At 39.9% G+C, this 16,017-nt stretch overlaps 1 protein-coding gene across 4 annotated transcripts in view; it reads left to right on the top strand.

Annotated features, from left to right (window-relative positions):
- LOC116848395 (bicaudal D-related protein homolog) overlaps positions 1 to 15,728 on the top strand; it is a 38,329-nt gene extending 22,601 nt beyond the window's left edge. For all 4 annotated transcript variants that reach the window (XM_032824440.1, XM_032824439.1, XM_032824438.1 and 1 more), the window contains 4 exons: positions 10,540 to 10,872; positions 11,445 to 11,614; positions 12,062 to 12,377; positions 12,816 to 15,728. In XM_032824440.1, the coding sequence (XP_032680331.1) occupies positions 10,540 to 10,872; positions 11,445 to 11,614; positions 12,062 to 12,377; positions 12,816 to 13,436 (1,440 nt within the window). In that variant the 3' untranslated portion in view covers positions 13,437 to 15,728. The remainder of the gene's footprint in view (positions 1 to 10,539; positions 10,873 to 11,444; positions 11,615 to 12,061; positions 12,378 to 12,815) is intronic.
- The last annotated feature ends 289 nt before the right edge of the window (positions 15,729 to 16,017 follow it).

Genomic DNA, 16,017 nt, shown 5'->3' with positions numbered 1-16,017 from the left:
TTCTTTTTTTAATTAAATGAATTTAAAACATCACTTTGTTTAAGTTAACATTTTTTTGCGTTTTGTAGTTTGTGTTATGATAATGATTTTTGTTTTGCTCTTTTTTGTTTGGTATTTTTTATTTGGTTCTTCTCTTTTATACGTACTCGGCGTCCTTTTTTTTCTTTTGTAAAGACTGTTTGTTACGATCTCACTGCTTTTTGTAGATTATTTAGGTACAAATCTTTTACATTATTTTTACAGCAAAGAAAATGTATGCACTTTTGGAATTTCGTGGCTAACTGCATTTTTTTATTGTGGAATTATTAATTGAAATCCATTTTGTGTGCTTATTACGCACAACGTTTATATAATGTCCATTAGCTATGTCCATTGTGGAAAATTAATAATAATAATACTAATAAGTTTATATATATCTGTGCCTATATGTATCTTTGACGTAGATACACCTTTAATTTTTAAATTTGTGATTTTAAACGTTTTGTTATATTAGCATTATTTTAAATAATTTTAAAATGAAAGTATTTTTTGTTATTATTATCTCTTTTTTTCAATTATACTAAGTTTTCTCTACAAAGAGTACCAATCATTCATTGATGTGTCTGCTTGATTGTTGTGTTGTGGAACTCTCTTTTCTTCACATTTTTGCTTATGAACATCGATGTGATGGGTTCATGGACCAACGATTAACATTGCCACACACATCTAATTTGAACTCCGATAACAACTGTGAGTTATAATTCAATGACTATCGGTTGACTTTACATTGTACATCGCCTAAAAAGGACCACATCCCATGGTCGAAACATTACGGGAATAAATTCTGAGTTTATTGTATTTTATTTATTCTTTGTTTCTTTGTTCACTATAATTCAACGTTAACATTTGGCTCTAATCGTCCTTTACAATCATATATTTTATTAAATTTATCAATGAAATTGTTTTATTTTATTTACGTGTTTATACTAGACGAAAAGATGCATGATCGATTTAATATTTATTGCGCACGTAATATACATCCATTTTAATTGGTGCAGTCTATGAAGAAAATTTTATAATATTTTACTTACGGAAATCTTTTCTTTCTCATCAATTAATTTCAAATTCAGATTACACGTTTGCAGTGCAGATCGCGGACATCACAAGCGTAGATTGATATAAAACTATAAGAAAATGTACGTGAAATTATAAATATAGCTTGATATGTACATCTAATGGTCGATTATGAATCTTTTTCTCTAGCCTAACATAAATTCGTGAATCAATGACAATCATTATAGAAACATGCTGCTTATTGCAGTCTATATATGTTACAAACGCAATCTGACGGACAAACGCGCATCGCTTGTGTGCGTATACGTGTGATCCGAAGCTGAATCGTTTGGCGATGCAAATGCGGCTTGATGGACAAACTCATTCGCTTACGTGCGTGTGTACGTGTGTCTGAAAAAATCTGAGAATCTGCGCGAAAATAAAAAGGACTTTTTGCGGGCAAGATTTCGAGATTTCCGTATTGCCTGCACCAATCTTATAGCAAATTCGGTAGCTTGCACTAGTGCGCACTGAGTGCGCATTAAGGCTTGTTTACAGTACATTCTTATATTTAAGATCGTATCTTAAATACATATTTAAAAACATTTTAGCTAATAAAATGGTTCGTACAAATATTGTACATATTATATTACTGGTTAAAAATATTTGAGAATTTATTTAAGATAATCTTTAAATATAATAACATACTATGAACAAGCCTTAGTGCGCACTCAGTGCGCACTAGTGCAAGCAACCGAATTCGCTCATCAAACTTGGTGCAAATTACGCACGCGCTAAACATTATATAAGAAAACTTTCATCAGATTTTCGATTATAGTTTTCGTACTTGAGATATTTGACTCGGAAGACCAATCGACCCAGATAAGTTTACACGTCGCGTTATTTTGTTTCATACGTACTCGGCGTCGCGCCGCGACTGCGGCGCTTGATTTATAAATTAAATATATTATTAATATGTTAGTAATATATTATTAAATAAAAAATAAAATAATTAGAGAAATACAATAATTTTGAAAAAAATTATAATAACTTACACAAAAAGCACTTGGCGTACCTTTTTTTATAGGCAAACGATTCTCTTATTTTAATGACTATCAAAATATTATATTAATTATTGATGTAATATTAAAAAAGACACGCCAAGTACTTTTTGTGTAAGTTATTATAATTTTTTTCAACATTATTGTATTTCTCTAATTATTTTATTTTTTATTTAATATAGATATTACTGACAGTTTCCTGCATTGCTAGAAACATAGCAAAATTGAAAGGAATTTATATGAAGAAAAACAACTATATAATGTTCTCCGTGCACACCATACGAGATCCACAAAATTTCAATGGAAATATTCATTATCGTATTGTGTGTCAATCGATAGTTCTTGAATCGAATAACGCGCGTCTATCCAAAATGCCAATTCATTCTATAGCTATGCCAATTCGATGCCTAAAGACATTTCAAGGAGCGTTAAGACTGCGCAAGCTTTGCAGCCGATTGCATCGCTGTCGATTAGCGGCTAACTGTAACTAACTGCACTCTCTTGTTCCACCTATACTGTAGTTACGCTGTGGTCTAGAAATGGACAGGGAATCGTTACCAAGCAGGGCTCGTTAAGTGGGCGCGCGATGTTATAAAGAGCACTCGTAATGAACGCATCGGCAATTATGTAATTATTGAAAATTGCCGAGTGTGTCGCGAGATGGAGCCTAGAAACTGCTGAGTAATGTATCCCACTTCCTTCGGTGTCGTCACATCGGCGACGTATTTTACCGAACGTCATCAGTATCGCGTTTATCGCGTATCATCGTCAAAATGCTGCACTTTTGATTACGTACATACGCATATTCACCGTTCGAATTGAGAGAATCGGGGAAACACACGTTGTACGATGATTGCGTCTTGCATTTCCGCCCAGTTACCTCGATTCTTTTTCCGAACCTCCTCGAATACGTTGTTAACGAGAATGTCGCAATAGCCGCCGACCTAATCTCTCTTTTCACATTCGCGCGCTTATGTTCATTTTCGTTATTTTCATTGGCAGTACAGCTGTCGCGATGCGTGTGAAGCACGTGCACGATACTTTGTCACGGTTCAGCAAAGATTGAATAATACGAAGATCGAAAAGTACGTGCTCGTCGATATGTTTGATTTCAATTATTTTATGAATGAGAATTGCTTTGATTATCCAAAACAGTATATCATACACTTGCAAGAAATTTTATTCTATCTGGTAACATATAGTTTAACTTTATTTACTCACGATGGAGAATATTAATAGAAGATTTCGAGAGACTCGAAAATTTACTTTACTACACGGAGAAAAATAATTTGCTGGCGTAGTAAATTTTCTTCTGGCCTAGGAAAATCTTTTCGTTATTATATGGACAAAAAAATTTGTTAAGTAAAAAGATTTGCTAAGCAAAAAAATTTGCTAAGAGTACTAATCATTATTTGCTGGATATAATTTGCTGAATCTACAAATTATTTTGCTATAAGAACCATGATGGATTTATATAAACAGTTGCAGTTTTGCTTCGATAGCAAATAAATTTGCTAAGGATACATTATTTTGCATCAATAACAAATTAACGTGATTATTAGGACAAATACACTCAACAAATTTTTTCTATCCTGGCAACGAAACTATTTCTGTTCTGATAACGACTAATTTGTAAAATTAGTTACGTCAACAAAATTTTTTTCATATCACTACGAATATGCAGTAGCAACGACTATTTTGCTAAAAGAGCAAAATTATTTTTTTCCGTGTACTACTCAATCAATTTTTCTAATTTTTTTAACTATAATATTATTCTGATTTTGATGAAACTCAAGGAGAAGTATTTATATTCTAAAAGGGCCATTTTGCGATTTTATTTCAAGATGAATACTAAAAAAAGCACATGAGTAACATATCCCTGAGGCCGTCTAGACTTGGTTTCTCTTTGGCTTTGAAATACAGTAATGAAGAATTTAGCAAATTATCTCGTTATCTTTGTATTAGGTAACACATACTTTTCGAACAACCCACATATTCCACAAAGATTTCTGGTCGAACAGTTTGCAGTTGAACGACCCGCAAACTGGAATAACTGGTGGAAATTAATCTGCGTGGTACACCATGGGTTGTCGCGACGAAAACGAAATGCTAAAATCGCCTCAATGGGAGGAGACTCGCGTTCAAAATAACACCTGCTCGCTCGAATTCTCGTGAAATGATCCACATTGCGCGAGCTTTGATCGGAGGCAAATGGGCACCTCTGGTCAAGCCCCTGTAAGTCTCGCGAATCGGAATGCTCGCGTGTGCGCGCCGTCGTTGTTCGGCGCATTCTCCGACGAGTAATTACCGGCCTCTTCCTTGAGATCGTAGCTATGAATAACAAATTCGATGGCGCCCGTAATAGCAGCCTCCACGTACAAAGAACATAGCCGCCGGCATGAGTTTTCTCCCACGAACGCGGTAATGGAATCGATTAGCTCGCCGTGACCTGATCCAGTTAGTCGGCTTCTTCAGATCGGGAACTCCTGCTGATAAACACACGTCGTGAGAAATTATGCAACGCTTAACAACGATCGTCGTGGGTTTCTTCACTGTTGTTCATATATGGATTCATTCGTGCGCAAGCGGGGGCTTTACGTGACGTACTTATCACTTGATGCGTATTCGTTGTCGCTAATTGCCGATTGCACAGTTGCGAGCAGTTGGAAAGAAAACGAGAAATTGAACTCTATAGAATTTTGGAGACGAGAGAGATTTTAATTAAATTTAATTTAATTCGACTTTTATTCAATTTAATTCACTACGGCACGATATACTTAATAGTAAAATATTAAATACTTAAAAATATGTAAAAAATACAAAATATTTATTCAGGATACTAATAACATATATTTACTTAAATCTAAATTCTTTTATTTGAATAAAATAAACAATTGTTTTCATGAAAAGCTAAGGTTTTAAGAAAATTTTCTTTTTTGAAAAATATTTCATGTCAAGGTTCCTCGCCACGACAGTTTTGATTCATGACGTCAGAAGCGAGAAAACATAATATTAAAGTAAATATTTACCAATATTTGATTAATGATCATAAATATTTGCAAATATTTACAGATATTTATAAAATAATTGAAGACTTAGAGTGAGTATTTAAAGTAAAAATATATTCAATTGAAGACTGAAAATATATTTGCGATTAACATATATTTGCGAACTGTGATCAATTGAAGGTTGACCTGCTTCTTCCTTTCTTCTTTCGACGTAAAGTTACACAATTGTGGACGTTTGTTTACAGCCGCGGGACGACCTGTCGTGTCGGTAATTCTGTTAGTATCGATTTTTGCTGGAAACATTCATTTTACAACGTAACGGATGGACCGGGTTGCGCTACCTCACGATCACTGCTGGACTCGTCACAGGCCATTGCCTCGCGATTACAGACCTCCCTGTTTCGCCCCCCTCTACTCCGTCCGATTGCGCGCTCGGCATTATCGTTTTCTTCGAGGGAAAGTGAACGAGGTGCAACGCAATGCTTGCGCGCGTTGAACCGCCCGATCATTGCCTGCGTCCATTAAACACAGCAACAGTAATTAGTCCGCAATTAATCGCGCGATTGCGATGGCGAGGACGTGTCCTGAGAAATTTTAGTTGTCACGATCCAAAGCATGCCGTTGTATGAATAAACAATATTGGTTACAACAATTGAATGTGAATTTTCTGGGAGATCCGATCGACTGTTGACTTCTCACACGTATAGTCATTGCGATGAACAAATGTATGGTGCGAGATAATTAAATGAAAAGTGATCGTATTTAATACAAGTTGGTAAAAAATATCTCATTAGTACTTGACACGTTTAATGCTCTTTGGCTTCATTTACGCTGGTCGTCGATTTCTCTCGGGCACTTCCTCTGGATCTTCCCGTTTCTCTCGAACGGAAATAGTCCGGCGACGCAGAAAACAACGAGGGGATGTCCGTTGAGCCGGACGTCGACCGGTATTTGCGCCACGGAGGTCTCACCCGTCCTACCGTGTAATTAGATCGGACGCGGGCAGGAGATCGACGCGTTTTGCAACGAAAGCGAAATATCCGTTTCCCATCGATCGCGCGATTTTACAACGTTTTGGAACAAAAGTTGCAGAATATTCAAAAGGGGAATCGCTGCTTAAACTTGAGTTTCATCGAAAAACGTTTACAATCCCACTCTTTTATTGCAAGTTTAATTTTTTTAATTTACATCATACGTCAGAGACATTCTAAGTTTGAAAGAAGTTTTCATAAACGTTACTGTTATAAATATGCTTTATAAAGCATCTTATGCAAATAAAATATGGTGCCAGAAATCAGTGTCGCGAACGTATTTTAAAGGCTTCTCCCTAAAAATTAACATGCAATTGATATACTGATGTTGTTTGTCCGTACAGTGACTCACAAAATGGTTTAGACACAATGAAGTTGAGAACTTCATCAAACAAGATTGAGAATTATTACTGACGGAGGTTTTCGCAACAATAACATAATTAATAATATAACTAATAATATAACTAAAAACACTAAAAAAATAATAAATAATAATAATAATAATTAATAATACAATTACTGAGCAAGAGAGCTCGTCAGTAACAATGACTCTCAATTTTAGGTAATAATAACAAAGTAACAATAATTTCTAGATAGAAGTTTGATGAGTTTCTAACTTCATAGTGTCTGAACCGTTTTGTAGCCCACTGTACAACAGGATTAAGAAACATATTTTATATATTGACGACATTTTTAATATATCATTTGGTTTGATATATGCGTTATATTTATGAAGCGCGAGCACGAAAGGCACGAAGCTCCGTCGTAACAGGGCAAACTAAATTGAGGATAGCAATATATTCGTACCAGTCGCGCAAGTCTCGCGACTCCCCCGTGGTGATATATGTGATTCACGTTGCAATAGACTGAATTTTTATTTCGCGTTGTGTCGTCATCCCTATCGGCGATGCTGATGCCATCGGTGTCGCAAGAATAAGACGAGAGGAGGATCGAAAATTAGACAGGAGTCGTGAGTCACGAGCAGGAACATCCACTCGCAAGGCAATGCCGTGGCGAGACGCAATCGTGTGCAATTATTTAGACGCGTGGTAAACGCCGCTCGCGTGCCGCGTATTGTATTTTGCGCAAATTGCGGACGCGGCTAGCCGTTAGATCGGGGAACCGCATCGACGACGGTCATGGATCTGTGACTCATTGCGCATCGTGTTGGCAACAAATACATAGATAACGTTACGTTCGATAACGTTGGTAAATAGCAGTCGTGTATACGGACTTGATTCGACAAGGACACGGATCGTAGAGCCCGTTGATCTATCTTTAACATCCTTCGCGTTCCGCCCTTAAAATCCGTCGGAATTTTCGAGTTAATTTCTGCACTCCATCTGTTACATATCAATGTTCTATATGAAGAGAATATATGGTGAATATATGGAGAATATATGCGACTCACGTCGCAATAGACTGAATTTTTATTTCGCGTGATTTCTGAATTTTTATATAGTACGCACAATTTGATAAATATTTAAATCTGCTCCGAATGTACTTCGCAATTCGTGCGGTTGTCTGCGACCTGCGTTTGTCGAGTTTCGGACTCCGTTTGCATAAGTCATGGTGCAATGGTGAAGGAAGTAACCACACTCGAAGGCCACAGACGATTGGCAAAAATTGCCCGGCTCGCGACAATGACTCATCGTCGCGCTTCTGGGAGACTTTAATGTGCGAATTTCCGTAAGTACCGGTGTTTCTGGCTGGCGGAGTATTTGTGTTACACGACGACAACGACGAAGAACCGGCGCGCAACCACCGCATTCGGAGCAACGTTGCTCGCTGTAGCCCGGAGAACGGGACGTCGAGATTTGTGACTCATGCGTCTAACAGCGGAGGTGCACATTCCATCGAACCGTGGTATTTTTTTCTCTACGGAAATATATGAAAGTGTCTCTTACTGCGATTTTGAGGAGTTTTGGACGCTTGTGCAGCAGCTGGAAATAAGAGACATGCATTTCTTTACGTTTCCTCGCACGTTTAAGGATGGAAACAATTCCTCGAAGGAAATTCGGGTGCAAATAATTGGAAGCTAATATCCCTGGAACCATGAATTATTTTAAACATTTAAAATATGTTTTCGTCCAAATTTTCATGGTACTTGATATCCTTCCAAATTGCAAAGGTAGTTGAGAGGCTCTGGACACTATTGCGGTTGTCTGCGGCCTGCGTTTGTCGAGTTTCGTACTTCGTTTGCATAAGTCATGGTGCAATGGTGAAGGAAGTAACCACGCTCGAAGGCCACAGATGGCCGATAAAACTTGTCCGGCTCAATTGCCGGGTGCAATAGTTAAAAATAAAAGATGCATTTCTTTCATATGCGTTTTCTTGCATGTTTAAGGATGGGAACAACTTCTCGAAGGAAATTCAGATGCAAATGTAAACTAATATTGTGTAAGCTAATAATTTGTGTAAGCTAATATCCCCGAAACTATAAATGATTTCAAACATTTAAGAAACGTTTCCGAGCAGAGTTTTGTCGATGTCCTTTCCAACTATGCTTTCCACTTAGGTCTTTCAAATATGTCATTTTTCAATACATATTTCACCCTTACAAACACACATTTTCAAAATATAAGCGCAATATCAGAAAGGACCGCTCCAATTTAATTCGATAACATTGCAGATAGAGACGAATTTTTATTTTATTTGTCGGAGTTTACACGATTTGATATTTTATGTCGAAAGATAGTTAATACCAACATGTAGATATTATTTTATTTTTTAATATCTAATGTGTTTGATAAATTATTCTTTTTTTTTATTTTCTCCACAATGTTGAATAACATTCATTGTTCGAGCGAATTCGCCAGCCTTTCACGGACTTTCGGGATCGGTGAACTGTAGACCTGCGGGCATGTTGACGATCGGTCGATGAGTAACCATGGGATACCAAGGCCGTACCGTCCAGCTCGATAAACGGCTCACCGGCTTTAAGCCGCTTGATACTCGTGTATGTGAATACACGCGTGAATACAATCGACTCGCGTCGATTTTTTTTTATACACGTATTTTGTATAATTAAAGAAGGATGACGACTAGTAATATTCCAACGACACAGTTTACAAAATGGTGAAAATCCTCAAGGATTTCAGATCTAGACTAAGTATGAACGGAAACATCTTCAACCCGTTGGATCCATCAATAAAAAGGCCAATTAGGAAGTATATTTATTTTTTCTCAGTATTACTACGTGAGATTATACCGTGCTACGTAATACGAATATGATTGCGCAAAGATAACTTTGGATATCGCGACTAATTAAACGAGATTGCCTCGTTTAGTAAATGAGAGTATTAATTAGCGCTAACGCTTCATTTAGAATCGGGCCGCTTTTTCCGACTATTGCGTCTTATTACCGTTGGCAGAGTATGCTATCGGCCATCGGGTTGAGAAACTCCATGTGGGAACAAAAGCGACTTACGTGTGTGGCCATCGCTCAGCGTGTGTACCCGCGACGAAACCAGTTCTCGTGTCTCTTTGTTACGCACGGAAGCATCCCCGTGCAAAATGCGTGTAAATACAATATGAAAATCTGAGTGTAACTTTTAGTAAATTTGTTGCTGCATCAATACACTGAAGATTCACATTATTGTTTGATGTAAGTTTAATAATTAATTCAGTACGGTATATTTATTTCATAAATGCAATTAAAAGAATAGTAAAGTTTACATCACCAATTTTCTCACGTCATGATAATTATATAAGTTTATCTCGGATCACATGTCGGCACTTTCGTTGGTGAAAATTCTTGTTGAGTGATCTTATGCTTTCCTACGCTTAAATACAAAGCCTTCTCTTGTTTTTTCTTACTTTACTATTGCGCAAGAAGAAAATTGACGTTCCGCTGTTCGCGAATGCATTTCTCTCTTGAAAATTCAATGCGATTTCGAGGTTTTCTCCATTTTATCGCTTCAGTTCACGGCTTGCGAGATGGAGGAGAAACACTCGCGATACGTTTTCATTGTGGATAAAACTTGATTCTTGAACAAGTGGAAAGCGAAGTGGTTGGTTAAGCGGCCAAGTTGCGTTTAATTGTATGTTAATAAATTTAAGAGCTTCCCTTTCACCGAGTTCTCAACTCTGTATCCGCACCATCTTGTGCGGATCTCGTATACATACATATGGACGTCGTGAGACGTAATTTATGTGCACTGAGTCACACTGGGTTTCTTTTACTCTCCGAACCCGCCGAATGACGTCGGTACGATGTAAGACGCCGATCTCGTGAAAGGTGTAACCAGCGAGAGTCTCTTTGTGTCTCTATCCTTTCGAATGTCAAACGTGCTGCTTTTACAGGGACTATTTTGGCCTCACGACCTCGCGTCTTTCGAGTCAGCATCGATCACGTTTGTCAATCGCGTTGAAAAGAGTAAATTCAATTATATTCTTTTCTTGCAGAACTTGGAACAAGAAAGGCACCTACTGCGAAGGAGACTCGAGGAAGCCAGGGATGAGAGCGAAGCGCGGGCTCTGGAGCTTCAAGCTGACGTGGAGACGCTGAGGAGTCAGTTGGAGGAGCAAAATGAGAGGGCGAGGAGAGCGGAACGCGACCAGGCCGCCCTGGTTGCGGAACTGACGGCGCAGAACACAAGGCTGGCCGATCAACTGAGGGAGGCTGCCAAACAGGAAGAGCAATTGCTCGTCGAAGTAAAGGTGCTGAGGGAAAAATGTGCCCTGAGAAACACCACGTTGCAAGATCATGTGAGCAGTCTCGAAATCCTCCGGGATGAGGTGAGAACTTGAACTTCCAACTCTTGTGCGTGTTTCGCGACCGTCCATCAATCTTATTAGTTCCTTACTGAAATTTCTTTTCCACCTAATTGGCTCATAAGGAGCGGAAGCTGTTGTTATTAATCATTACCCTTTCGGAAATCCCGAACGCGTTCTCAGGTAGGGCCGAGTCTGCTGAATAATTCACAGCGGACTTTTTATGAGGAGGAAGCAGTAATCGGTGCCCGTGTTCGCGCATGAACATACTCATGTAATCTGTGGGAAAGTGCTATAAGTCGAATAATATGTAAAAATGAACGTGACCCTCGATCGACTGGTTCTCTCGCCACACCCTCTTTTCTCGTTTTGCAACAGCGACCGAATATCGTGTCTCGGGAAATGTGACTCACATTTTCGCGCCGCGTCTCTTGCTAATTACACACGTTTCACGTTTCTGATTTAATCGAAGAGGTGAGATGAGACCCTTGAACTCTCGTCAAGATGACGAGCGAAAGCTTGAGATGACGATTCAATAAATCGCAATTGTATTTCCGTGGGTCTTATCTCGGAATCACACGGGGTCGTCGTTCCAGGTACAACTGGTCTCGGCACAAAGGACCGAGCTAGAGAGGCGGTCCTTGGAGCTCCGGGAGGAGAGGGCCAGGGCGATCGCGGCCCTCGAGGAAGCCGAGGAGAGAGCCGCGGCCTTGGAGCGGCTCAGCCACGAAGCGGAACACCGCGCGAGAGTGGCCGAGCAGGAGAGGTGAGGCCCCGCAGAATCCGCGTTTTGCACGCATCATTATGCTCAGGTTGACACGCGCCTCGAGTAACGCTCGATTGAACGCGATTTCCAACTGGTCGTTAAATCTTACCGAATTCCAAGGAGGTTCAGCATCAAGTTTCTTCTAAAGGATATTCGATCGATAAGGTTTAAGTGGGACAAGCGGAGGTTGTATCTTTCACATCTATATCATATTGTTTAGTATCCCCATTACTTGATCATCCGAGACGTTATCATGCCCTCGCAAGTCGATGATCGATGTGCATCAGACCATTATTAGGTGCAAGCTTCAAAGGTGCTTTTGGGCAATTCGCCTCGCGAGCGGTAGTTCTTATTGCGACGCGCCACGTCTTTTCTTCACTGTGTAATTCCGCGTCTTCAAAACGTATTATTGCGTCACTTCATAATCGAATATGCTGTTGCTTCCAGGGACGAGCTGACGTCGTCATTGGCGGCCATCGAGGCGGAAAGGAGGGCTAGGTCCGGCTCGATACAGAAGCCACCGCGGTCCCTGCAGGCGGAGATGGAGTGCGAAGAAAGCGGAAGTTCGTTGGGAGAACAGGAGGACGGTTTACGGACGGAAGTGGCGAGGGCGACGAAGCGACTGAGGGAGCTGTGCGCTCATCTGAGACGCGGCGAAGATGACTCCGGTCTGCAGAGCGACTGCGACGAGTCCATGCTCGTGATCGTCAACAACTCCGAGGCGGATGTCGGCAGCAATGAGCGGGAGGCTCACCCCTCACCGGTAAGTGTGCTTAATGTGTGTAATTTATCCTCTAAAACGTCAAATTCTAAAATTTATCGGAGTGGGGTTTATTAGCGTGGAATTTCAAATATGAAACTAAGAGAATTAAATTAAATTAAATTTTAAACTATTTAATCACATATGCTGCAATTCTATGCAAATATACGAGTAAATCGTAAAATCGTAAAGTTGTAGCTTACGAAAAAAACCAGGAAAAATCGTAGATATTTATGAGTTATCATATGACATACGCTCCGCATAGAATTGCAGATCTACTCATAAGTTCTTACGTATCTTACGAAAACAAGTTACGAATTTTACGATTTTGTCTAGAATTGTAATAATAGACTGAATATGGGAATTATAAAGGATTTATGAAATAAGTAAATGTATACACAATGTATACGTTTATTTATTTAATGTATGTTTGATTTACAGACGAATTATCCGGGTGCATTATTGGAGTTAGTCGAGGAGGTCTATAACCTCGCTCTGTCGGGCAGGGGAGCCCCTGGCGAACTAGGACTCGCGGTAGAGCTGCACAGGGTGCGGGAGGAACTCGAGCACTCGAGGGAACAGTCCAAACAGATGCAAGAGGAGCTGAAGCGACGTGCGGACGCTTTGCTCGAGGTGACGAGTAAGCTAAGCGTCCGTGAAGCGGAGCTGCGCGGCGTCAAGGAGGAGCGCGACCGTGCCAGAGGTGATATGGAACACTCCGAACTAACGAAGGACGAGATTGTGGCAAAGGCGTACAAAGTGCGAGACCAGGCAGTAGCCAGGCAGAACCGAGTTGAGGTAGAGTTGGCCAGGACGCGGATAGATATTCTGCAAGCGGACAGTCAGTTGAAGGAAGCTATCAAGCAGAAGGTTGAGTTGAGTCAACAGCTGGAGCAGTGGCAAATGGACATGCATGCGTTGTTGGACGAGCACGTGCGCAGCAAACTGACTCCGACTGCGCATGACATCGCCATGAAGAACGGTGATAACTCGGACGTGTCCGCGCCGGCCAGGAAGAAGAGGAGCACTGGTTCGACGAAGAAGATGTTCGGGCTCTTTTGACGAAAGTGACGTAGCGCAATAGCAGCGTTACGATGAATTAACTATACTTACGAACGCGATCGACTGACGACGATAGACCGTACCTGTGGTTCCTGCGTGGCTGTCTCATACAAAGAGTGCAAGTTCATACGAAGAGATGGGCAGAAGATAAAGAGAAGATAAGTGTGAGTTATGTGATAGTGTACTTGCGTTTTCTTTTCACGAAAGTTTAACACAGCCATAGTATTACTTGGTCTACGTTCTATCGCAAGTAGGGACAGCGTCCCAGATATTTTTGGCCGTTGCTGTCGGTCACGAAGAAACGTCGAATTTGGACTAATTTTAAATTAGCAATTTCGTTTTTAAGAGAGCTACGATTGATGATGATTTAAGCCAGGTTGTCGCTGAATTCGTGTAAATTTTGAAATTTGTCCTGAACGCTGGGACACATCGATGCGTAATAGTAAAAGACTTAGCGAACCGTATTTTCGGTCGTGCTTTTGTAACGCGTGGAGCGACGAATGTGATCGCTCACGACAGACGTATTGTTCTTAATGATGAGAGCCTAATACTAATGCTCTTGTCGAGACGGACTACTAATTCGAATTTAAGTGGCGCGTCTACTGCCGCAAAAACATGCGGAACGTCCGACTTTCTACGATTCCTCGAGTAGCGAAAGTCGTAGACGGTTCTTGCGAAGCGTTCTCGCGCGCCTCGACATGCGCTTAATCGTTGCGAACGTACTTTTCGCCTTCATCTCGTACCTATCAGCCGCGTTTTTACCCGTCACTTTTTGATCATGTCGATTGATCGACGCAATCCGGCTGTCATTATTGTTTATTTAAATTCATAAGCTTTTTGTGTGAGAATTATCGACGACGTATATAATAATGTTATGTCAACCGAACCACCAACAGAATGAACCGAAATCAACAGAATGAAATCAACGCAATCTTACCTTATCTATAAAGAAAAGTATCGTCTGTGTTCCTTTAAAGGAACATCAGAAGGTTCCATTCTGAAATTTGACCAGAACATTTTTAGCTCGAAAGGTTTTAATATACATATTATTTATGTTTTTAAACTGTGGAAATTTGTTGCGATTTCCTAATTTTTTTCTTATTGACACTCGATGCAGGTTTGATTGGTAACGAGTCTTACTTCAGTAGAGAAATATTGGCCGCGCGAAAGGTGACGAAAGAGTGCAAAGGGTTAATGTTCCCATTAGTTTCCCGAAAGCAGTCTTGGCAAGGCGCAATAACTAGGATTGGCAAAGCGCGCACGTTTTTTTCCTTCTCGCACAAAAATGTGGCGTCATTCTTATCAACGTGGAACCAATCGTTTTCCATGGTAAGAACGATCTCTAAGTGGGAACCTTTTATCTCGAAACGTGCTCGCGACCAGCTGATCAAATAATGGACTGAAAACGAAGTTGCTTGAGCTCTTCGTTTCGTTCCTCTCGCGCCGAGGGAACGTCGAATTACTGTTGATACGAAACATTGTGATACGCTGTGTCTTACGTTAGAATCGAGAAAGAATGTCGTACGCGGTTTTTTACACGTTATGCGAGCGCATTGTTGTGACCTCTGTGACATTAGTGATTATTTTGGTAGGAAATTTTTTAAAATCTTGTCAACGGCTAAATTGATATACACGAGAGTAATTAATAAATCGTAGTTACGAAACGTTTCTACGAGATGAGAAATTTGTTCTCACGCGGTTTTGAGTGATAGTTGGCATTTATATTGCGTATCCATGTTACGCGTATGGATCAATGTTACTTAAACACAAGCTCGGATGACTTTCTGCGTCGAATTAATCGGCCACGCTATCCGTCCATCGTTCTGTTCGTCAGGATCGACGAATTATCTGCGATACGTCGAAACAAAGAAAAATAAAGTTTAATCGATAAGCGTATTTATTGAGATGAAAGTCAAACATCCAGCCGTGAATTCCGGTCTTTTAACGCAACAATAGTGCAATATCACTAGAGTGTTTTTGCGCGGCAATACTAATCGAACGGCGACTGCAACGATGCTCCTTAAGAATTCTAGCCTAAGGACTTTATGCTTTCTTGCGAGAAATCGATCGAGAAAAAGTAATGACGCGCTACCTTCGTGTGACTTTTCACGTGTACATAGGGGTGTGTGAACACGTATGACGTTGCGTGTGTCGCACGATAGGATCGTTTGTACTTAGTACCTTTACCCTTCGGAGTGCGTGTGTGATCGAGACTGTATGACAATTGCGTGACTCTTGATCTGATTGATTATATGACGACAATATTTATTTAATAAAAGTCCATTTTGCGAACGTCTTGCGATTATGCTTCACTCCATATCTCCGTCACTTCTGACACTTCTACATATTCATATATTCTTAATTTTAATTTACTTATGTTATTAGTATTGCTGTAACACATGCATTTTTCCGGTCGCATGGCGTTTCCTCGGCGTGCCGAGAATAACGAGACACGTGAAAAGAAACAAATAGGCATTTATTCACAAGAGGCAGGTGTAGTTACAGTAGTTTTTTCTCATTTCTGTTTTACTTAAATATAAATATATATATACATATATATATATATATATATATATATATA

This window comes from Odontomachus brunneus, unplaced genomic scaffold, assembly GCF_010583005.1.
Source record: "Odontomachus brunneus isolate Ranch 3 - 2012 unplaced genomic scaffold, Obru_v1 Obru_scaffold_094, whole genome shotgun sequence".
NCBI lineage: Eukaryota > Metazoa > Arthropoda > Insecta > Hymenoptera > Formicidae > Odontomachus > Odontomachus brunneus.
This window is presented reverse-complemented; position numbering and strand designations above follow the sequence as displayed.